At 38.9% G+C, this 25,752-nt stretch overlaps 1 protein-coding gene across 2 annotated transcripts in view; it reads left to right on the top strand.

The window, feature by feature from the left end:
• The window catches only part of TMTC2 (transmembrane O-mannosyltransferase targeting cadherins 2), a 394,188-nt gene that overhangs the window by 143,493 nt on the left and 224,943 nt on the right, over positions 1 to 25,752 (top strand). For both annotated transcript variants that reach the window (XR_010663044.1, XM_065934163.1), the window contains exon 2: positions 17,467 to 18,037. Coding sequence is in view for 1 of the 2 variants with exons in the window: in XM_065934163.1 (XP_065790235.1) it covers positions 17,467 to 18,037 (571 nt within the window). In the remaining variant the exon portion in view is untranslated. The remainder of the gene's footprint in view (positions 1 to 17,466; positions 18,038 to 25,752) is intronic.

Genomic DNA, 25,752 nt, shown 5'->3' on the forward strand with positions numbered 1-25,752 from the left:
CTTCAGAAGTTCCCCAAGTGACATGGTTCTAAGATTCACATGTCATTTTGTTTGCTTCTTTGAATATATTCCAGTTTTAAAGTCTCTTCTCAAATGGTTCCCTAAAGTTAGGTAACTTTGGATAATTGACTTAATCATTCTGAAAATGAGGATATTAGCTTAAATGTTACACCACCCTGTAAAGTAGATGGTGAATTTGAATTCTTCTGTTAAAGAGTGTGTTACAAAAACTAATTAGAAAATCTTTCTCATCACTTTTTTATTTTTGATATGTATAATGACAACAGGCAGTAGTAACAGTGATAATAGCTTACAGCAATACATAACAATACTGAGATATTTTGAACTTGTTTTATTCTTGTTATAGATATAATAGCTTTGATTATGTATTGTGTTTGTTTTTATTGCAGTCTGAGTTTGCATTTAAGTTTTTTCTCTTTGGTGCCACGTCCTGCTGACTCACTGCATTTTCCTTTTTTTCTGAAATCTTCAAGTATTTTTCCATTCATTTGTAGCTGACTCTCTCATCCTCTAGCTACTGACTTTGAGCCCAATTTTAGGTCTTAGGGTTTAATCCTCATCCCTATTAGACCTCACTTGGTTTTCTTCAGTTGGTCATTCCATTCTATCAGGATCTGTTTGGGTACTGAACTCTGTTAATCTAATCATTCCCCCCACTTAAAATACTATCAATATACATTCTTTTTTTTTTTTTTTTTTAAATCAAGCAGTCTTTTCCATCTGACTTTATTTCCCTGCTTAGAAATGGAATGCATACTCATTGAGCAATCATTGACCAACTAAATCAGTTCCGTTGGAACACTAATATTTAGTCAGTTCTCATTGGTTTGATACTTGCAGTTGATAAATAGCTATAGCCTCCTGTTCCTTCTGAGGCTCTGTTCTTCCTTTACTATCTTGTTCCCTCATCCGAGATGAGCTGGACCTCCCCAAGGACCAGCTACTTAAAGTTTAATGCTGAATGTAGTAGAGGCTCTAGAAAACCCTTTCAGCACTGCCAGTTCTATGTCAGTTGTTAATGTTTTGAATATCATCCCTGAGTATAATATAATGTATGCGAAATCCACAGCCAGCAACTGACCACTTACCTTAATTATAAGGTCTAGTCCTCCAGATTGTATTTGAGGCACAGGAGGGATTTTAGAGGGAGTTTTCAGTGATGAAAGCTATGTGGAACTTTACTGTGAAAATTGTTCCTCTCATTCAAATCAGGAAAAGGTTTGGGACTTTGTCTGTTCTACCTATCAACTTATTTTCCACTTTACTTTGTCTTATCAGAGTGTTGCTCCAGCCCTTTGCATCAGGTTTTCCTTTTGTTAGTGTAGAAAGTAAGAAACAATGGTATTCTTTGTATGTTCACAAACATTGTTGACTCTTGCTCCTGTGAGCCTATGGAAAAGGAGTCCTGTGTGTACTTTAGTTGGGAAATGATTTTGCTCTCCTTGTTAATATGCTGGGACAAACCTAGCTAAGTGGGACACTATGGTGGGCAAAGTAATGGCCTCCCAAATATAGTCATATCCTCAGAACCTGTGAATATGCTATCTTTAAAGGTTTAAAATGGGAGATTATCCTATGTTAATTGGGTGGGTTTGGTACAGTCATGAGGGTTCTTGTGGAAAGAGAGAGGCAGGCGAGTCAGTCAGAGAAGAGAGGATGAAAGCAGAGGTTGTATGATGAAATTTGTTGCTGGCTCTGAGGATGGGGAAAGAGCCCATGAGCCCGCAAATGGCTGCTGTCAGCTGGAAAAGGAACCAGATCCTCTTCCAGAGCCTCCAGAAGAACAGTTCTGACGTTGACTTCTGCCCAGTAAAACCCCTTTTGGATTTAAGGCCTTTGGAACTGAGAGCTGATAAATGTGTGATTTTTTGCTACTAAGTATATAGTGACATTAGGAAAATAATGCAAACACCAATATCCCCCCCTTTTCTTGCCACTAATTAGAGTTATCTGGTTGTAGTTCTTACACTGGTAAGTACAAGCCAGAGGACAGAAGAGAACTGCCTGGACCGCCTCCCTTCCTCCGTCATTGTGGAGACAGAAAGGTTGGGGTTTTGTGTGGTTGGTGTTCTCGCTCACAGATCTACTCAAAATTTTCTTCTATTCTACCATCATGTTTTTGTCTTTCCGTTTGCCTCCTCTGATTACTTAGTCTCTAATCTGTATAATATATACAATAGCCAAAAAAGAACAAAAAATAAGACCCTGCTAGATGAAAAGTAAAGATGGAAGTCTAATTTTCAGAAGGGTCTTTTCACATAAACTAATACCTGTTCTTGAAAAACTCCCCCCCACCCCCCCACTGCGTGGAATATGACATTCACTGTCACCTTGTCATAACAGAAGTTTTGATTCTTAATGTGAGTTACACTTGAAAGATGGCTTGACTCGGGATAAACCAACTACAGAGGTCTGCTTGATGCAAAATAAGTACTAAGGCTGAAGCTCAGGAAATAAGAAATTTGAAAAGTAAATGACTTGATTCAAGAAATGTAGAATAGTGACTTCTCAGTGGAGTTTAGTCAATTAATTTTCATCAGAGTTCAACTTTGAAATTGGGAAAACTATAAAGAACAGTTTGGCATGATTTTAATAGTCTGTTTTTGAAGTTGTTGTTTTAAAGACTAGAAGACTTTTTGATCAATAGAGAAGTCAATAAATGTAGAGCACTCCATGGTGAAATCCTTCTGTTCCAGACAGCTTTCCAGTTTGTTACACTAATTTTGTATCATTTAGACCTTTTAGACCATGCTGTGAGTTGCAAAAGAAACAGTATTGACTGAGGGGGATTGACTAAAACACAGTTGTGCTGCTTTATTGTAGGTTATTATTCTTCAAGAATAACTTTTAAAAAATATTTGATTGTATGTATGTGTGCATGCATGTGTGTGTGTGTGATTGTAAATGAAATGGGGGCAAGGGCCTTCCCAGTGCAGAAATTTCAAGACTGGAGACACTGGATTAGCAGAAATAGAATTTGAACACCAATCTAAAGATCTGATTTTTTTTCCCTAATCCTCCTCCTTCCTCACTATGTGATCTTGGATGAGAGCATTTATTTTCCTCTCTTAAAAAAATAGGAAAAGCATTTGTGACATCATGTGATTCATATAAAAATATTTTGAAAACTAGAAAGTTCCATATATATGTTAAGTCATGGTGGTTCTGATATAAAGTTCCTCATCATTCTTCTGTCCTCTGTTAGCTACTTAGGGGATCCAGAGAGAGTCACAAGCCACAACAGACTGGTGTGACCAGTGTTGACTTTAGTGTGATGGCAGCATGGGCGTCACGATGTCCGCCTGCTGTGACGAGTGTGGCTTTGTTTCTCTGTAATTGCATTGGTCTCCTAATACCATTTCTACCCTCAGTACTGCTAATGCAGCATGATCAGTATAAAAATAGTGTTAGTTCCAGAGTCGTTGCTTGTGAGCATAATGCAGATAATGAAACTCTTGTTTGGTTTGAAAGTTGGGCTTTTGGTGGGGTGTACTTCCTACCACGATGATCATTTTCAGCATATGGAGCCCATTAAGTGGTGTTGGAACTGGATTCACAGTTTAATGTGCTAACACTGCATCTGTTTCTGCCCTGATGATAGCACCTGGATCAGTTTAAAACTGATGTAGAAGTTTAAGATGTGGTGTAGTTAATTTCTAAAACAACTGTTGATCTTTATACGTGTGAACCCCATGGTCTTTCAAATTCCAGATGAATTCACTGCTATTTAAACTGATACCTGTGTGTGCTTCAGAATGGGAAATAAAAAACACGTGCCTTCCCCTCTAGGAACTTTTTTTTAATTTAAATTCTGAGAGGTGACAATGATGAGATTTTTTTTTTTTTCCTTTTTGGAGGGATGGAGAAGAAGATCCCTTTAGGTTGTCCCATTATAACATGTATCAAATAACTCATCCAAAATGAATCGTTGATGGATGATTTTCCTTTCTGCTTTGACAAGCACAGGCATATACATAGTCCAAGCCATTGATGATGCTGTAAGTCATTGATTCCTCTTGAAAGCCCTGGAATGGACAAGTATTAAAAATTAAAGTGAGGTTATTCTGTTACTGAGACTGCACATCTTATCTCTGTGGCTGGCTAAAAGCAGAGTGCTAGTTCACTGGAGCTTTGAAAAATGACTTTTCCCAATGACCTCCTGCTTTTTAAAGACAGCAGAGTTTGGAGTTTCTTTTTAGAGTGTTAAATGCCCTTGGAGGGTTGTAGTACAGTTATATTCCCATTAGAAAGATTGAACTTCTCTCCAGGATCCCCCCAGAAAAGAAACCATTAGAAGGCAGAGCGATATAGCATTTGGGGATGTCTGTTCTGTTCTCCTCCCCAAGGCAACTTTTAATGTTAGTTTTTCAATGTGGAAATCCATCTGCTCTGAGTGGAATGACCATGATAGAGTGTGTGACATTGCCTTTTCTTACAAGATGATCACATTTCTGATCTTAAACTCTAGACTGTCTTCCGGGTCATCACAAATTATTGCCAGTTTACTGCCCACCTGCCTAGGATTGGCTTATATGAAGAATGTATAGAGGACTCTTTCAAATACTATGTTGACTTTTACATTTTGTTAGTAAAGATTTAAAACATTTAATATGTATTGTCCTGCTCTTTAGAAGTTTGTATCTTTGAAAATAATGAAGTGTGTGTGTGCTTGTGTGTGTGTGTGTGTGTGTGTGTGTGTGTGAGAGAGAGAGAGAGAGAGAGAGAGAGAGAGAGAGAGAGTAGAAATCCCTGGAGTAATCCTTTTCCTACTTTGTGCAAGAAAAAAATAAGTCTTGGGAAGCTCAAAAAATAGTTTGCAGAGCACATTATAGTTTTATTAGACTTGATCTTTTTGTCAAAAAGAAATACCCAAGCCTAGCTTCTTTGATGATATACAACTATTGGGCATCCCATGAGGCCACTTCCCAGAATATCCTAATTAGACTGCCCTATTACATCAGTCCTGTGGCTTTTTTTCCTCTGTTACCCTTTTTGGTCCCTTCACTTAACCTTACTGTCATCTATTATCCCAGATGAGTTAGACTTCTGGGAACATCATTCTCACTCTCTTTAAGTTTGGCTAATGGGATTAATTAATGATATATACAGGCACAATTTCAAGTGGGTGTGGTGAGGGAGAGAGGAACAAAAAAATCTGAAGAATATGCTAAGAGAAAAGATAAACAATGACAGGAACTAAATGCTAGGTGGAATTCTGTGTTGTAGAGTGGTATACTGCAGGCTCCAGGAAGGCAAGGGAGGTGATTCACTGTGAGAACAGACATTTGCTAAGCAACTACTGTGTGTCATTAGTTAGCCTTATCTAATTTAATTATTATCTTACTTTATCTCCCCCCAGGAACAGCAGTTTAAGATGAGAACACTGACTCATCCATTTAGTATATTCAAGAGGAAACATATAAGTTGAGATCTGGCTAACTCTAAAGAGTGTGTACTCTGTGTGTGTGTGTGTGTGTGTGTGTGTGTGTGTGTGTATGTGTGTTTTACACTTAGCATGGATTTTAGGAGTTGCTTCAGATAAAAGATGTAGATTATTTTTTTATAGACTGGAGTGAAAAATTGGATCTGTTATGCTTAGATTCCTCTGATTAAATACTATCTCCCATTTCTTACAGAAAGGTTCTGCTTGTTTGTTTCATTACTTGTGAATTTATTTAATTAGCATGGATACTTATGTGTTGAAAAAAATTTTCTTTTATTGGCAATGGACAAGGTGACAGAAACTATGTTTAATGAAGACAGTGATGGTTAATACTGAGCAAAAATGATCTTGTGGTCTGTTTTGAGATTTCTAGTCTTGTGGAGGATTTAGTAGTCTTAGATACAGAGGGTAAAACAGACCCTTCTCATATCCAGCTCTTCCAAGTTTGAGGATGCAAGGGCCTGAGAAAAGGTAAAATATACCACGCTGAAGAGTCTTAAAGGGGCATGTTGGTGCTTTACAATTTGTTCTGTTTATAACATGAGCTCTGAGAAAGATGATAGTTTTCATTGTTCAGCATAAGTATTTTATTTTATTTTCAGCATAAGTATTTTAAATGCCTACCATGTGATTTATTTAAAGGGCCACAGAGCAAAAAGTGTCTGGGCTTCTGAAGTTTGATATATTTCCTGATAATTAAAGCTTGGTCAGGGAATGACATCTAATATATATTAGAAAGCACTATGTTTTGGAATGCTGATACATTTGAATGGTGGAGTTAATATCTTTCTTTCCTCATTCTGGGATGAAATATCTCTTGCCTTCCATGTCAAATTAGAGACTTGCTGGTGGTTTGTGGACCAAATGTTTGGGTACTTTGTGTAGGTTCATCTGTGTTAGTTTTAAATTAGAGTGTTTTCCCATTGCCTATCTGTTTTTCATCAGGGCTCATCTATTCTTGTGTCCAAAAAGACTCTGATTTAGCTGTGAGGCTGGTTTTATTGTAGGGATGTCTGTGTCTCCTGTCATCACAGGCAGTCCTGGTGAAACGTCCCATGTTGTGTGTGTGTTGCTACAATATGTTTAAAGTCTGATCTTTCTCAGATGTATGTGTGTGTATAACTATTTTATGGCTGAAAAGGGATGCAGACAGCACAATTTCTGCCAGAATATGTTTTCTATTATATTTTGTAATATGAAATTATAGGTTAGTTTTTGGTTTTCATAAAGCTGCCTTTTTCACCCGTCACTGGGAGACAAGTGACACCTTCCTTTGACTCACGTTTTCCAAGACTCCTTAGTGTTAAAAGAAGACTTTCCTTGTGGAATGTAGAAATTAAAAGAATATGGCACAAAAGCATTTTTATAGCCTTATTGAGTCTTGAGGGCAGAAATATGGATTCCAGACAAAATGCAATAATAGACTAGGATTTTACTTTCAAATCGTCTTACAAACACTTCTTGTGGGAGATTTATTGTCCATGTGGAGGAACAGAGCTGCTTTGAAGGTTAAATGGAATAGCTTAGAGAACAGTGTTCAAGGTCTTTCTCTGCCTCTTATTAAGTATATGCTCTTCTTTAACTAACTTAACCCATCCAGCTTAGTTTTCTATTTTATAGCAGTATTGTGAGAATAAAAGGAGATAATGTGTGTGTGTGCTCTGTAAGCTTTGTGATCTCAGTGTAAATATGAAGTAGCACTTGTTTTATTATGTGTGTTTAGTTAGAGTTAATGCTTCATTGGCAGGAACAGGACATTTCCCTCTCTCTGATAAAGCATGTAGACAAATCCTGGCAGAACTAAGAATAAGATACCTCTGAAAGTCCTATTTAAGCTTACAAAGCAGTTCAACCCCTGTCATCAAAAACAGAGCACCAGACATAGTGTTGGACAGATACAGCTTTTGTGTGAAATCTAGTTGTTCTGAAACTCTGAAGGATAAACAGAGTGTATGTAATTATGTATGATCGTCTCTATGGTATAGTAGGGTGTATGTGGACAGCAGTACCAAAATCCCACAGAATAGGTTGCTTAAACAACAGAAGTTTATTTTCTCACACTTCTGGAGGGTTGAAGCCACAGAACAAGGCGTGGGAAGGTTTGGTTTCCCCCGAGGCCTTTTCTTGGCTTGCAGATGTCCACCTTCTTGTTGATCTTCACTGTTTTTTTTCCTGTGCTCGTGTGCCTCTCCTGTCTCTCTCTGCGTCCAAATTTTGTTGATGACACCAGTTATTAGATTGCATTCGGGCCCAGCCTAATGGCCTTATTTTAACTTTGTTACCTCTTTAAAGTCCGATTTCCAAGTGTAGTCACATTCTGAGGCACTTAAAAATTCAACATAGGGATTCTAGGAGGACACAATTCGTCCCATAACATCAGGTCAGCAGCAGACGAGGAACCGAGGTTTGGATTCCGGTGGGAGCGGCTCTGATCTTTACCGGTGCACTTGTCTCTGGCAAGACTGCTAACTTGGCAAGTGCACATCTGCTTACTCATGGGGGTGGTGACAAGGATTCAAGATAGTCGTGAACATGAGCACATTTTGTAAAATGTAAAATCATGATATAAATGCATGGTAGTATTATAACAAAAGTACCTGTGAGGGATACATTGGCAGCATGTGGAAAATTTTAAGAGACAAAAGATCATTGCAAACATTTGGCTAAAAGAAGCTTCTTGGCTTATCTCTTTGGCTGAAGGAGGTGCATGGATAAAGAACGGTGATTTAGTTAAGACTTAATTCAGAGAAGACAGGAGTTAGGCTTACAGATAAACCAAACATCTGGATGATGTAGTGTGAATATCTTCCCATCTCCCAGTGCCTGTTTTCTTAAAGCCTGTTAGTTTCTTGGTTGGAACAAGATTTCCCCTGCTTTCCAGGGTCTGGCAGCAAGCGCTCTCAGTGGATTCCCAAGCAGTGGTCTTAGCCGGAAGGCAGTTTTCCTATTTACTTTAAGTGACGGTTTTATGATCCCTTCTCAAGGATATGATTTTTTTTTTAAGGTAATACTTGACTAGTTGGAAAAAACTTCCATGTACTTTAGCATATCTGTTCTGAAATGTGTACAGCATGTTTCTACACATAGGCAAGTGTTTTAACTGGAAAGGTGTATTCTAAGCTTGCATGCCTACCCGTTTAGAATGCATCTGGATAATCAAATTCTTAAGCACAAAGGTACATCATCATCTTTTATTCTTAAAAACACATAGAAGAAGGCTACAAATAGGTGTTCTTGGAATCCCATGGTTATGCTTGTGCTCTCTTTCTTGGATAGACACCAGAATCTTGTCTTTTTTGAAAGCTTTGAATTATATTAAAATATATAACTCATATTCATTTCTTCTCTTAAAAAAGACAAACATTTGTAACTTTCTGATTGTTTGTTTTTTTGGCTGCATGACACATAGGATCTTAGTTCTCTGACCGGGGCTCAAACCTGAACCCACTGCAGTGGAAGTGCAGAATCTTAATCATGGGACCACCAGGGAAGTCCTGTAATATTTTAAAGTAGAAAAATTATAAGGAACCAGTTACACTTTAACGCATAGACCCAATTGTAAGGGAAATATAGTATGAAATGTAAGAAAACCAAAATTTAATTACCTTTTAATAGAACTATGAATTTATGAAAACCTGTGAAACTGAAATTCATAAAATATACAAAGTAGTGTACTAAAGTGGTTCATAAACTTGGAGTTAACTTTTGAAAGTGAAAAAGCTTCATAGAACCTCTTCTTATTGTTGTGTGTTTGCTCAGTCATGTCTGACTTTGCAACCACATAGACTATAGCCCACCTCTGTCCATGGAATTTTCCAGGCAAGAGTACTGGAGTGGTTTGCCATTTCCTTCTCCAGGGGATCAATCCCATGTCTCTTACATATCAGGGAAGCCCAGAATCTCATCTACTGCTGCTGCTGCTGCTAAGTCACTTCAGTCATGTCTGACTCTGTGCGACCCCATAGACGGCAGCCCACCAGGCTCCCCTGTCCCTGGGATTCTCCAGGCAAGAACACTGGAGTGGGTTGCCATTACCTTCTCCAATGCATGAAAGTGAAAAGTGAAAGTGAAGTCGCTCAGTCATGTCCGACTCTTAGCAACCCCATGGACCGCAGCCTACCAGGCTCCTCCGTCCATGGGATTTTCCAGGCAAGAGTACTGGAGTGGGGTGCCATTGCCTTCTCCAGAACCTCATCTAGAGGTTGCTAATTTAAAGTCTGGAAAATTAGGAATAAAGATATTTTCATTATGCTTTTAAGTTGAGACTGATTCAACTTAGTGCAAATGTGAAGAAGGTAAGTTGTAAGTATAATATTTTATGTTATGGTGGCATCATGTAGATATAGTGAACAAGTAAATATGTGGAAAATATTTTTTATCATGCAATTTGCAAGGCAATGAAAGAATTTTAAGTTGTTAAGAAGCTAATATTAAGGTAGAGGACTATTTTAATCAGTGAAATTAAATGCTTGGAGTATGGTTTTCATGATAACCCCATGCTATTAGAGTTTGCTTTAATCTTGCAACATGCTTTTCATATTAATACTTGAATAAACATTTTTAGGTAATAGAAGTTTTAATTTTATAATTTAAAAAAAAATTATTTTACTTATGTTTTTATTGGCTGCACCACATGGCATGCCATCATAGGCAGGTCATTAGTTCCCCATGTCCCCCTGCAGTGGAAGTGCGGAGTCCTAGCCTCTGGGCTGCCAGAGAGGTCCTAGAAGTTTTCATTTTAAATCAGTAGCTTTCTTTTACATGGATTATTGAGTTTTTTCTTGACCATTTCCTATAGAAACTCTGAAAATGGCAGCATTGATTTATTTGTGGAACTAAAGACATTTAGTCAAGGTTCATCCTATTCATTTACTTCCACCAAGACAAGAGAGTCTGGGAAAACTCTAGACTTGGGAAGCTCTAGAGAGTGCAACAGCTCTGGGGTTCAGCTCTGGGATTCAGTTTAGCTGCTGCTGGGGCCATGTTTAATCAGATCCTTACTTTCTTTGTTTTAGGGGTGGGGGACTGGAGAGGGTTGCTGTTTAGATATAGTTCATAAAACTCCTTTATTGCTTATAGGAAAAACTCCTAAAGGGATGGAAGAGGGGACCACTAAGAATATTCTTTAGTTACAAGGCTGAGCATTCTCAGACTTACCTTCTTGCAAAGCTAGCAGTTACTTGCGGGCCACGTCCCTTATATGTTTGACAACAGGCACTTTGTTACTCCTGTGGCCTCTTTTCATCCAACATCAAGACAGCGCAATTTACATTAAAAAAATTGCTAGTTTCTTAGGAGGTCATCATCTCTGCCATTGAAGGGTTTACAATCTAGTAGGACGAGATGAAGATGGAAACAAGTAAGTTTAGGAATGTGTTATGTGTGTTAATGATAAGTTCATGCCTTAAGCATAGTGCCTTCCATTTTTGCAGGACCTGAGAGAAAACTAATATGCCCCAGAAACAGAACAGTGCCCTCCACCAAAATTTACTTGCTCTACCTCTTCCTCCAGGAATCTGAAATGCATTGCTTCTCCCCAGACTAAGACCAATCCTTAGATGTTACAGTGTATCTTTCATTTCCCTACCCTGGTAGCTAAGTATTTGCTATTAACTAGAGCTTTCTAAATATAATGGCTTATCCCTAAAGGACTCTAATGAAAGGATTATAGGTTAAGTGGCAAATGTGTGCCAAAGACTTTTGGGTAAGCCAATTACCTTGATGGTTTTTCTCAGTTAATTGTTAGTGAATGAACTGCTTTTAGATGAAAGTGATAATTCTCTTTATACTTAAATCAATGTAGATTTTTTCTAAAAGATGAATGCAGTTCATCAATACCAATCATTTCTAGTTAGAATTCAGTTCAACAATACATATTGAATGCCTCCTATGTGCAGGGCTCTGAAAGATAAATAAGAAGCTGCTCTGTTTCTTAGGTGTTAACAGTGCATTGGGGAAATAATGCAAGTTCTAATGAGACAATAGCTGAATTGGACCTGACAACCATCGGGGAGCTTGATGTTAGCAACATTGCTCTCCATCTCATGGAGGAAAGTAGTAACACAGAGTAAATGCCAGTGATCCCTGCCACTCTGTCGTTCAAACTTTACTCCAGCCCAACCAACCTATTGCTTTTTTTTCAGATCCCAAGCTCACCACCTTCTCACTTGCCTCATGGTCTTTGAAAATATTGCCCATTAGTCTGGTAATCTCCCAATTCAACTCCCTTTAACTCCTTCCATGTATGTAGACATGCTTTCCCCCCAGCAAGCTCTTGATCCCCTAAGACTTTCAGGAATCTGTTCTGTTCTCACACAGCAATCATGATTTCATTCTAGAATAGTATTTATCATGTTGCAGTGAAATTGCTTGTACACATCTTTGCCTCTTCTCCTAGACTGTTTCTTAAAGTCAGTGCATCTGTTTTGCTCACCATCCTATCTGCAGTGCCACTTAAATAGTGTTTAGCTCATCATGAAATGAATGAATAAATGAGTGGGTGAGTAATTTTCTTAAGACAGAATCAGTCCTTTTTGTTGAGCTGTTATTTTCAATAGGGTAGAGGAGGGGAACTATTAAAATCACCTGTGTCCTGATTTCAATGCATACATTTCATTTTACTCTTCTGAAATGCCTTTCATATATCATCCCATTTAAAATCCCTGATGACGGTAGTAAGAAGTCAGTGTTATTAATAGGAATGTGGCAGTGTGCAATGTCAAAATCTAGCAGATTTGCAACAATAATTAGTAAATACATTGGGGGAGACTGTGGTGTCACAAACGAGTGTTGGTGATTAAAGCACATTTGGACAGACATAAACTGGTTGAATGGACTGCCCAGGTGGCTCAAGTGGAAGAGAATCTGCCTGCCAATGGAGGAGCCATAGGAGACACAATCCCTGGGTCTGGAAGATTCCCTGGGGGATGAAATGGCAAACCATACCAGTATTCTTGCTGGGAAAAGCCAAGTGAGCCACAGTTCATGGGGTGGAAAAGAGTCTGACACAATTGAGCACTCACATACATACAAACTGGGTGAAGAATAACAGGTCAGGCAGAAAAAGGGAAAAAAATGATCTGAGCAAAGGCCTGAGAGCTGGGGAATTGACATTAGGATGCATGTGGAAAAGTAATGGGCAATTGGCCTAGAAGTCATAATGGGATTGGCTGTGAACTCTGGGCTTAGAGAGGTTATTTATTATGGTAAGAAATAGGGCGTGATGAGGGAGTCTTGTGAAGCAAAGTGGTAGTGTTAGGGTTATACTTCAGGAGTTAAATTTCAGGAAGTTTCTCTATCCACAGCTTGCATAATAGATCAAAAGGGAAATGAAAGCAGGCAGGGATGACTATTTAATTCAGTTTAACAAATAGTTGTTATGTGCCTAATATATATTGGGCATTGGAGAAAATATACTCTTTCCATAAGAGAACTTAGAGCCTAATGAAGGACACAAAATAATTAACAGTGACTTTTAGTAGAAATCTCTTAAGCAATAGAAGTCAGAAATGAAGGAGACCTGAATGAGGGGAAGAGAAAAAGAAAGTTAGAGGAGATTCAGGGGAAATTTGCATGTTGAATTTTTCACTGAGGTCTTGACCAGTGTCAAATTATCCTTAACCAAATTGAAAGTAGATGTGGGAGTAAAGAGAGAAGACAGGTTCCAGCTGTACTAGGAATTAACTGCCTTTTTGTCACCTTGATCTGTTTCTCCTTTTGTGTGTGTTGGCCTCATTCTTAGACTGCATCTTCAGGGCCCTTAGCACCCTTAGGGCTGATCTCATTCCCCTAAGATGTCCTTTCCCAGGAGATTATTAGAGCTGCTTTGACTCTGATTGACCTGGCTGGCTGCTAAGTCAGGTCTTATGGCCGGTAATGGGGATGGGGGATATAGTACACTGACTGGCCAAATCACAAGATAACTTTCATCAGGAGGTGAGGACAACAGCTTCACTCTGTTCACATGAATGGAGAGTGGATTTGGCCTGTTCTCAAAAGGAAAAAAAAAAAAAACAGGAGAAAGTGTTTGGAAAAACCAGTCCATGACACCAGGCAAAGTAGATTTCAAACATTTTAACATTGCCCCATTTGAACTTCAGCAAAATTTGTGAGAAGTTTGTCCACCAACTTGGTAAAGAAGCTGTGCTCTAGAGAGGCTAACTGGCCATTTGGTATTAGCAGAGGAACCACGATTTCATCATTCAGATACAACTATCACCTGGGCCAGTAGACGTGTAAACTCGTGAGCACCACCCAGGCTGAAGTTGTCAATGAGAAAGTGTCCCCTGGTTGCAGGCGTTGGAGATGATGACCACCAAGGTGAAAAGTATGGAGTGAGCAAAGGTCAGGAGACAGAACTGGGAAGAAACGTCCACATCTGTGACACAAGTCTGAAGGAGATGGTAGCCAAGGAGGGTTGGAAAGAGGAAGTCAAAGAAGATAAAAGTGTGCTTATATGCAATTACATTACTTTTTACTATCAAGTCTATTAAAGGACTATTATGTGGGGAAAAAAATAGGAAAAGACTAAAGGTAAGATGTAAATGTTTATTATTTTGTTCTGAGTGTCATTAAATCTTAAAGGATTTTAAAGTGAAGCAGTCATGACCATGATGCATAGATGTTGACAGCTGTGAACATGAAGAAAGAGCACTGTGTTTTCATGGATGGCTAGAGCAATGATTGTTTTGTGTTAACGGTGATAATAATACTAATAATGATAGTAGCTAATATGTTACATATATTACATGTAACACTGTGCTTTTTGCTAACTCATTAACTCCTCAAAATGGTCCTATAAAGCAAGTACAGTTGTTATCCTTATTTTGCAGATAAGAAAACTGAGGCACAGAGAGGTGGAATAATTGGTCCAATTGGTTCTAGAATCACTTTTCGTAACTATTTCATCTCACTACCTTTCCTGGAGATAGATAGGTGTGCTTGGGTAGCACAGAAACAGGGCAGATTAACAAAGGATTTATGCTCTTTCTTTTTTATCCTGCAGAACAAATTTCAATCCATCACCTAAAAAAAAAAATTTTTTTCTTTTTTTTTTTTTTTTGCTTTTTTTAAGTGTAAAGTTTGGCTTTTACTTAGTTTTTAGTAGAACAATTGAAAGTACTTGGGGGAGAGTGTGCCATTTGATGTTTGGAAAATCTAAGCATCATGCTTGCTCTGAAGGACTAATGGTCATCATTTATGTCGGTGCTTGTGACTGAAAAGGTCAATGGACAGAAAAAAAATAGCAGAGAAACACACACAAGGACGGTTGGGATGGTGGTGTCACATCATTCATCAGTTTTATAACAGTGTTGACCTTTTTCAACGTTTTTTAAAGGAAAAATCATAAGGCAGCAAAAAACAAAGAGCCACAAATGAACAAAACTGAAAACAGGTTAAAACCCCCTTGAAGACTTGAGAGAATAGATCTTTTTGCTTCGAAGGACAGTCTCCTAGTCCTGTGTTCTCTGGAGAATTCTGCCTACATTTGTATCTTTTCCACATCTGCTACTTCAACGTTCTTCATCTTTCCCAGAGTGAAAATTTCCTAATTGCTTAGTGTCTTTCTGAATTGTCAATACCCACTCACAGAAGAAACTTCAGATTATAACAGCATGAAATTTTGTTTTGACTTAAGCTTTCTATTCACTGAGAAATAGTAGAAGAGGTTTCCCTCTTTCAGTTTTGGATTCAGGTAAGAAAATTCAAATAGATGAGAACCTATTATGTTTAGTGTTGAATGACTACCTTTGCTTCTCATTTTACTGGCATATTGTTTAGATTCTATTAAATCCCTTTTGGTCCATTTCTTAAAATGATGAAAGGGATGTATATTTCATCCCTTATCACTGACTTGCATGTGTGTGATGACTTATACTCTAAAGCCCAGTATAATTTAGTCTTATTTCATGTTCTTGTGCCATAATATTCATTGAGTAAATAAAAACCTACCTAATAACACCCATCAGATAATTTTATCAGACTGATGTCTCCACTAGTGGAATATATTTTGAACATGGGTGAAATGTTTCTTTGCTCTTACATTTTTGTTTTATTGATGCTGTTTGCCGTTTAAATTTTTTCCTACAGTGCAGAAAATTTAGGGCTGTGCCTCAGTTTTTTTCTCACAGTGAAATTATGAGATTTGTTGTTTTGTCCTTTGTTTTGAAATTCTTGTTTCATTGGAGTTAGACTTATATCTTGTTGGCTGCTGCGGATTACTAGATTTATTGCTATGGACATAAGAAATTCTGGCGACTTTGAACCGAGTGAAAAGGAAAGCTGGTTGTGGAGCTGAACTAAGAGCATGTAGATAACTGGTTTAGAGAACGTGGCTCCATCCTATATGGGTCTGCCACTGAAAGGGTGAAATACTCTCCTAAACAAAACATGCTTCTCAGCTTTCCTTGTTGCTAAATTAGCCAAATCTTATCCCACAGTGTTCTGCTGTTGAGATTTCTGCTGCCCTGACTTTGAATATATGAGTGTTTCTGCATTGATATTAGAGAAATTCACATCAGTATTTAGGTTAATGTTTAGTGGAGGCCAGTTGACTTTTTATTCTCAATGGCTTGAAATCAACTTTCTCTGACAACACTGTTTGGCAGTTTTTCATATTTCTTTAAAATATTAATTATAACCCATCAAGTCTTAAGCAATTACTTCTGGGGTAGACTCTTGATGAATGTCATAACAAGGTGTTTTAATTTAATGGATACAGAATAACATCTGTTTCTAATATTTTAAAAGCCAATTTATATGGAAATTCATTTGTACACAGTCAATACACAGAGCCTTGTAAAAATCGAATCAAAATGGAAAATCAAACCACCATGATATAGTAGGTCTTCTGTTAACAAAGGATTTCACTGATGAGTAGATTCAGCTGCCACTCGCTAATACCCTAAATAAAGAAGAAAGAAAGTGAAGTTGCTCAATTGTGTCCCCATGGACTGTAGCCTACCAGGCTCCTCTGTCCATGGAATTTTCCAGGCAAGAGTACTGGAGTGGGTTGCCATTTCCTTCTCCAGGGGATCTTCCTGACCCAGGGATCTAACCCGGGGCTCCTGCATTGCAGGCAGACAGACAGTAGTTGTTTGCAGGCAGTAGTTTGGCAGTAGATTATATATGTAGTAGTGTTTGGCAGAGTAGATAAAACAGGCATCGATATACATTAATGGTAACTGGCTCATTCTACCCCCCAGGTGCACCTGATTTCAGAAGTTGTGGGTCAAGCTGAATTTAATAAGGGACTTTCTGTAGATTAGAATACAGTTTTTGTAGAATAGTAATAGCAACAGCTAACAGGGCCAAGATGTTCCTTGCACTAGTTCTCCAGAACATGCATGAATCTGCAAAGCAGTGTCCTTTGCTTTTCTGCGTAGAAGATAAATGAACAATTACAAGAGTTAGAAATGTGGAATCTCGAGCTCCTCCTCGACCTACTGAATTAGAACCTTTGCTTGCCTGTTAACAAGATCCCCAGGTGATCCTCATGTATGGTAATCATTTCCCTGGGCAGAGATTCTATCTAAAATTTATTTCTACTAACAGAGCTAGTCCTTCCTCTAAGTCTATCCCCTACATCAGTATTAACTTCTTAAAAAATGCCTATTCTCAGGCCTTATATCAGCCTGGCGCCTGAGATCTGCATTTCTAGCCATCATGCCACAGGAAGGCAATTGTTTGACAACTTCTTTGAAACTCTGCATTCATTCTCCAAAGGTATTTGCGTTCAAACAAAGAAGAAAAGCCTTTGAGGAGAAGAAATACAACCCTAATTGTGGTACCTAGTAAGTGTGACTGGGAGGATCTGAATTCAGTCTCCCTGTGAAGCCACTCTAAGGCTTTTTTGCATTAATCATGTATACCCGGAAGCCCATCTAAAACCCCGTGATGAGAAAGCTATGCAGGAAGGCGATGTTTCAGTAATATATTTTAGTAATGTGTTTTTTCTCTTTCTGTCTTTTACATTTGATTTCTTTTCTGACATTGTTTTTTAGCCGTGCTATCAAGACGAACCAGGACCTTCTCCCAGAAACCCCCTGGACCCATATTTTCTACAATGACTTTTGGGGGACCCTACTCACCCACAGCGGCAGCCACAAGTCCTACCGGCCCCTCTGCACTCTGTCCTTCCGCCTGAACCATGCCATCGGAGGGCTGAATCCCTGGAGCTACCATCTGGTCAATGTGCTGTTGCACGCGGCGGTCACTGGTCTCTTCACAAACTTCTCTAAGATCCTCCTTGGGGACGGGTACTGGACCTTCATGGCTGGCTTGATGTTCGCCTCTCATCCCATCCACACGGAGGCAGTGGCCGGAATCGTGGGCCGGGCTGATGTGGGGGCCAGTTTCTTCTTCCTCCTGTCCTTGCTCTGCTACATGAAACACTGTTCTACAAGAGGCTCCTCGGCCAGGACCTGGGGCTGGTTCCTGGGGACGGGCATGTGTGCCGGATGCAGCATGTTATGGAAGGAGCAAGGAGTCACGGTCTTGGCAGTTTCCGCCGTTTATGACGTCTTTGTCTTCCACAGGCTGAAAATGAAACAGATCTTACCCACCATCTACAAAGTAAGTGACTGTTGGGCATGAGCATCGGGTTACTGAGTACCCTCTGAGCCTGATCCCTTTTCCCCATTTGAAAAAGCAGATTATTCCGTTAAAAAGAGAACTTAAAGTAAGTTACTTTTTGATCTTCGTGAGGCGGAAGCGTCCTCTCTGGCCTGTCCCTACTAACCTGGGTGTCAGTCTCTGATTATTTTATTTCTCTGGTTTCTTAACTTAGTTTCATGATTTCCGAGAGGGTAGAAGGACAGTTCTGCCTTGTAAAGAATATGCATCTTTATTTATTTATCCTTGACTCCTTTATTTCAGTCCAAGTCCTGTAATCCAATAAATTGCCTGTAATAGGTGTTTGAAAAAATAACACAGCTGATCAGTGAGCTGGATGCTCGACTCTGGAAAGAGGAAATCCTCTGCCGTTTGTTAATATTACTTTTCCTAAACTGACTTTGGAAAACAAACCTCTCTGCTGTGCTCTGGGAAGTCACATTTTTAAATAATGAGTCATATTTACCTTTTCCTTGTTGTAGTGTATAAGAATAGAAGAGTCAAAACAGAAATTGGTTATTATAAGTTCTGCCCTGAGGCCAATTAAGACCTTTGCCTCAGGGCTTAATATGTGTTCTTCCGAATTCGCTCAGTGGTTTCAAATGCAGTGTTGTTTGAAGGTCACGGAAGCACTTTTGGGATCCCAAGTACTAGAAGATAACTGAGCAGTTTCCTGCTGGTGTGTTAAGGGGACACCTTGAGTGGACTAGTGCATCTTGAGAAACTGCCTGCTTCCCATCTCCACATCTTACCTCCCTCACAATAAACTCAGACTTGCCTTGCCTTTGAGTAAAACACTGAACTTGGCCAGTGCTTGCAACCTCAGACATGATTCAGACCAGCTCCTTTATCCTTTTGGATACTCTTCAGCAAGGAGTGTAATGGTTTAGGATACTGACCCTGAGAAAACTGTCAAGTATTGTGGTTTTAACTGCTTTTTTCCTCTCAATTCTTAATTTTACACAAAATCGAATTGGGAAGAAATTGAAGAACAAAATGGAAGGAAATAGAAACATTTATTTTGAAATGACTTTTTTTTTTAACTTAGGAATAGTAATTACTGCTGTGCTTCTGCTCTGTGGGGAAACAACCTGTTTACTTAGAACTCAAGTATCAAGTGCTTAATGAAGTTCTGTTGTGATTTCCATTAACTGCTGAATCTTGAAAACCCTCAATCGAGTTTGGTGCTTTGAAAACAACATAGGTTTGAAAGCCAAGCTCTTAATTTCCAATCAATTTTAAATATTCATTCAAAGAAATTTAGGGAGAACAATCTTTTTCTTTCTTTTATTTATTTATTTATTTTTAAAATCTTTTTCTTTTTAAAACCACATCATCAACAATAGCAAGTTTTCTTGTTGTACTGGAAATACAAATAGAATAAGTCATGGTCTTTGTTTTTTGTAAGGGTGAGAGCTATTTGGGGATGCAGATTGGGTGTTTTAAGACCTTGATAGCCTGTGAAGCGCTTTGTTTTCTTCTGCAGAATTTTCATCTTACCATTTCATAAATTAGGAAATTATTTTAATATATCAGTTCAGGACTTGCTTTTAGGATTTTTGAAGTTCTCTTCGGAGAAATTTTTAGTTCTCTAAGCTTATTTTCAAGGATAAAGTTGCTGATAGAACTCCTTACTATAAGCTTGTCTCATGTAATATTTGGGACATATTTATAAAAGAAAATTATTCTTTGTTTATCTCAAAGTACAATACAACTGGGCATCCTGTATTTTATTTGGCAGCCTTACTCATGCAACTACTGCTTAAGAAAATGAGAACTGCCACTAGTGCAAGGAAAGAAAACTTTTCTTTCTATCTAAGTTCTTTGGTTGAGCTAATAATTAAATTGCCATAGGACAGATTAACAGAATCTGCCTGCAGTGCAAGAGACCTGGGTTCCATCCCTGGGTTGGGAAGATCCCCTGGAGAAGGAAATGGCAAACGACTCCAGTATAACTTACCTGGAAAATCCCATGGACAGAGGAGCCTGGTGGGCTGCAGTCCATGGGGTTGCAAAGAGTTGGGCACACAGTTCCCCATCCTATGGGAAAGGACTTAATGCTTCGAATGTTCAGTGTCTTGAGGAGTTCTCAAGTGGAAACTTACCCAGGCTCTCTGGTAACCACTGCTTGTGGGCAAGGAAGTTAGTCATGGCAGCAATACCCTTCATCTGATAGTTGCTCTCTCAGCTTAGCTTTTTCTTTTTTCTTAGGTTTGGCCTTTTGAGCTTAATGAGGGCATTTGGATAATAGATTTTATAGATTTGTGAGAAACCTGGAGATGATCTATGCCTGGCCCCTTGTCTCCAGCTGAGGTGTAGAGAACCAGAGATGTGAAGGTCACCCAGAAAATGGAATCCCAAGAACTAGAAGACATATTTGTGACTGTCTAGTGATCTTACACTGTAAGGGTATGAAGATGAATAAAGAAATGAGATGACTCTGCAGTAGAGAAGGAAATAATAAGCATTGAATCTTAACTTGCACTGAGTGAGTCACCTTGAACTAGCTCAATGACCTGTTTCTTCATGTCAGAATAGAGATTATGTTCTCCCCTGGAGAAGTTGGGAAGGTTATACGGAATTGTATGGTGTTTGTTGTGAACTGATGCTGCTGCTGCTAAGTCGCTTCAGTCATGTCCGACCCTGCGACCCCATAGACGGCAGCCCACCAGGCTCCCCGGCCCTGGGATTCTCCAGGCAAGAACACTGGAGTGGGCTGCCGTTTCCTTCTCCAATGCATGAAAGTGAAAAGTGAAAGTGAAGTTGGTCAGTTGTGTCCGACTCTTAGTGACCCCATGGACTGCAGCCTACCAGGCTCCTCTGTCCATAGGATTTTCCAGGCAAGAGTACTGGAGTGGAGTGCCATGGCTTTCTCCATTGTTATGAACTGGATACCCAGTATTTGGAAGGCACTTAATGCATATTAGTTGAAGGGAAAGAGGTAATGTCAATGGAAATTATAATTCTTTATTTCAAGAAAGAGAAGGCCAAACTTTTCCAGTGGTTTGAAAGCATATGAATTAGGAATCAACTGAAGCTGAAGCATGAATATTTAAGCAAAAACTTCCATTTAGAATTTCATGACTATAGGGCTTGTAAACATTGGCATAGATTACATATGGAAGTTATAGAAAAATTTCATATTTTGTCTTTAAAATATATAGATTTCTATGCCTGGGGTGAGTTAGAAGAGACTCTGAAGAAAGTGGATTAAAAGACTTTTCAACCTTAAACGAATACATCTTGAATGTCTTACCAATTAACTCTACATCAGAGTTATCATAGTTTGCCAGATGAAATAAACTTCCCTGCCTTGTTAAAACAGAATTTATATGTAAACAGAAAAACCCAGTGCACAAATGTTTAGCTCTATTATGCAAACCAAAGAACTAGCCAAATGCTCAAAAATCTAAAAATGGTGGTCCTCCTCAAGCTGGAAACGATTAAAACTAGAGGGGCAATCTCTCCATTTTTATAGTTTTGTCAGTAATGTTTTTCTCATAGCAATCACACTCAGTTTCTCGCTTCACGTTTCTTTAGTAGTGTCAGATGTTTTGGTTCTGTGCTTCTTGTCAGATTCAGGTCCCAAAGTCAGCGTTTACTGGGATCAGGCAGAAGGAGCTGTAGGGACAGGAGTTACGCCCCCTCCCTGGGGCTTCTCCCCATCCTGTCATTGCAGTAAGAAAGTACAGGGTTCTGTTTGGGAGAGGTTAAGATTTTTCTAAGACTTCCATCTGGATTTTCTGTGACATCTCCTGTTATTTAGTATTGGTTACTTAAGAACAAATATGCCCTGTTTGGGCCAGACAGTCTTCCCGGGATGGCTGAATTTGGCCAGAATTCTTGGCTGCCATGTTTTGACTGCTCAGGTTCAAGCAAATGATGCCCGTGTCCATATGACATGTAAAATTTCTATAGTTCTGCAAAGGAAATAAGGAAGTCTTATTTTTCTTGGTGAAGGGTTTGAAAAATAGTAAGTACCCAGAATATTGTAGATATTTTATTTAGTATTTAGTAACCATGTATGGGATTCCCAGGTGGCTTAGTGGGAAAGAATCCACCTGTAGTACAGGAGACATGGGTTTTGATCCCGGGTGGGGAAGATCTTCTGGAGAGGAAATGGCAACCCACTCCAGTATTCTTGCCTGGGAAACCCCATGGACAGAGGAGCCTGGTGGGTTACAGTCCATGAGGTCGCAAAACTTGGACACAACTAAACGCACACACTGTCACACAAACACACACAACCATGTACAGTGTTTATATCTCCTGGGCACTGTTCTGAATATGCCAAAATATTAGCACATTTAACTTAGTAAATGCTTATCAAGAGAATAATATGACTTTTGAAATAATATGGTTGATTATAACATGAAATAATACAGTTTTCAATACTTAGGGAAAAAATTGGAGGATTTGTAGGAGATTAAATATGTGGGCTTCCCCAGTGAATTACTGAATTCACACTTAAAGACTGACTTTTGAAACGGATGTGCCTACAGTGGTAAAGTGAAATCTTATACCTTCTCCTTTCTACTGTGAGGATTTCATTCCTGATTAGTGAGGTCTGGAAGGTGGGACTGAAAGAGATGCATGTCAGAAAAATGTTGAAAAATAAGTTTTCTTGACCTCTCAACAGATGACTATTTTAGCGTTTCTTAGATGGTTTTCATTTGCTTAGCTTTATGTTGTCAAAAAGTAAGGGGGATGGGGAACCCTTGAAAGACACTTAAACTAGCCTTGCAAATAAATGCTAGACTTTTATCTGCCCACAAAATATTTTACAAGTCTCCCATGATCCCAGGAGGTACATGGGTAATAAAATCAGTAAAGGCAACATTTTTCTTACTTACCCAACATCAGTCATTGCTTGCCCAGTGGCCATTTTCTGTGCTTTTTTAACATCTGTTAACTGTTTTAATGTGGAAATATCTTTTTTTCCCCTTTATTAGCCTCATAATCACTTATTCAGTTACAGGTGGAAAAAAATTAAAAAGGAAAGGAAATCTGAAAGGGAGTGTAACAATTCTAATTATAGCCCAAAATAATTTGGAAAAATGAAGCCCTTTGAGTTTGATATTTTAAGACTTTCTCTACAGATGACTACATTTATTTTACCGTAGTTGCTTCCAAGATATGTGTTATCTGGATAACCACCTTTTTTTCAAATGAAATCTTGTGGCTCTGTTTCATGTAAACAAGATAAAGACACTGTATTACTAGAGAGGGACATGGGAGGCTTTGCCACTTTTGAAAAACTAAGTCATCTCTGTCTAGCAAAACTTTATTTTAATGCAAAGCAAGATGTGATTGATGGAGGCTGCCTGTGGTGAGCAAGTTTACCTTTATCTTGAGTATTAAGTAAGCTAGGCTCTATAATGGGATGCGACCATCAGACCCACACTAACAAATAGTTGCATGTTTCCAAACCATTTACTGGGCATATTTTGAGAATGGTTTCCCAGGGTCGGGGCTTATATTCTGCTGAAGGTTTTGGGCTCATCACTGTCTGAACACTGAAGATGTTAAACGTGGTGCTTTTGTACATCAGACTATATTGTGTGGCTCCCCACGTACAGAAGAACCTGCATAGCCCGCAGGTATTTGCACATTGGATCCACATGTGCTTTTTTTTAACTTGATTAGCTGCTTGGATGGCATTAGCAGAATCTGTTATCATTTATGGCTTCGTCCCTTTTCTTTCTAGACCAGATTGTGGTTTTACTCAAGATGTGACCCTCATATCCATTGCCTTGGACGAAATAGGATATATTTGCTGTTTCTGATTGTCTTTAAGCACCATCTGCGCCACTCTGCTTCAAGTTGTGTTCTTGCTTTCTGAGAATTGTCTTTCGCTTCGTTTGCTTTACACTTGACTTTGTGAGAATCTAGATATAGCAAGAAACTCTGGTTCCGATCACAGTATTTCCTCGCATTATTGAAACTGGAGGGGGTGACTATTTGTCATGCACTTACAAATGAATTTGGATTTCCTCCCAGTAAACTTGTTGTAGCGTTTAATATTCATGACCTGTAGTACTTTAAAACTTTGAACAGCTGCCAAGACCGCTAACCAGATAATACCACAAATAAAGTCGAGGTTCAGAAATATTTTTCAATTCCAAAAGTCAAAGATTAATAGGGTATTTTATTCCTGCAGGTTGGCTTCCTCACTCAGCTGATTTGGGATGATTCTGTATTCTGCTTGCTGTTTAGATTCAAGTTAAGTCATTTAAATTTGGGAAACTGACTATCCTTGCAAGTTTCTGTGATGCTTGCATTAGTGTTAATACCTGGGACAGCAATCTTATCACAAATTATTACTTTTTTAAAGGTTCATCTTTGTGCAAGGCACTGTGGTAGGTGAAGTGAGGAATCTAAGATGAATCAATAAAATCTGTTCTTAAGGGTATTTGAGAATAGTAGGAAGTTGAGAATAGTACATGTAAGTGTAGAACTGAAATTCAAGCTGGAGAGTGGTGAGGGTTGTCAGGCACTTGGAGCCCGAGGGCGCTTAGAGGACAGGGAGGTTACTTTCAGCTGAGGGGATGGGAAGCACCTTCTGGGGCAGAGGTGTGTGAGCAGGGCCCTGAAGGATTGTTTGGATGTAGGTATTTATAACTAGAGAGGTGGGGAAAAGTGGAAGGTGATGGGTGAGCATTTCCTTGAGAGAAACTCAGGGGAAGTTACTGAGGAGCACTGAGCAGTCCTTTCAGCAGATACATAAAGCACTTGCACTTAGTAAAATGAATTAGGAAAGGTCAACTGAGATAGCTGCTGTGTCTGATGATGTCAGGGCCTTTTAAGATATGATGTGACCCCAACATTGATGAGAGATGATGCATGGTTTTCAAATGTGCTAGCCCTTGTACTGGTCCACGGGAAAAACCCAAGAATGTACAGGCCAGCTCTTTCTTGCCTCTTGGGAGAGCTTTCTTTCCTGTTCTTTCCCTGAACCTGAGAGAAGGTCCCTTGGGGTGATGAGACTAAGGATTCGACTCGGGGGTGGAGGTTATGTCTCATTCTGTGAGTGTTTCCTATCAGTGTTTATCTCGTTCTGTAGCATTTAAAGGAAAAGCAGTTATTTTCTGAATAATAATATTATTTTACTCTTTATTCTGTAATATTTGACATGTTATTATACACTCCTAATGAGAAAAACAGGGAGCCCTTAAGGGCTTTCTCCTATGTCTGTTCTTCCAGCTTTGCTAAATGGTGTTCAGATATTACCATGAATGGCCACAAACACAAAATCCCTTTGTTTTGTACTCTTTCATACAGGAAGACAGAAAAAAAAAATTAAAAGGGTCCTTTTTACAGTATAAAACACTCTATCAGCACTGATTTCAACCAGTTAACTGAGTACACCATCAGTGAAAATGACACGCAAATTGGACCTTGTGATGAATAAATAATGAGTCTCATTGAAATCATCTCTGCTGTTCTCATAATACTGTCTGGGATGCGTGTTACATCACTCGGTTCAATTTTCGATAACCTGCTGCCTCAGAGGAATCAAATTGACTGACGGGGATCTCGTGACTGTCAGGCTACTCATATTCAACTGGGTTCTGTCAGTTTCACGGAAAATGATGTGGTTTGCACAAATTTGAAACCCATTGTCATTGCCTAGAAGTCAGATTCCTGTCTTAAACGCCTGGAACAATGGAAATGCT

The sequence above is a fragment of the Muntiacus reevesi genome, chromosome 4, assembly GCF_963930625.1.
Source record: "Muntiacus reevesi chromosome 4, mMunRee1.1, whole genome shotgun sequence".
Lineage (NCBI taxonomy): Eukaryota > Metazoa > Chordata > Mammalia > Artiodactyla > Cervidae > Muntiacus > Muntiacus reevesi.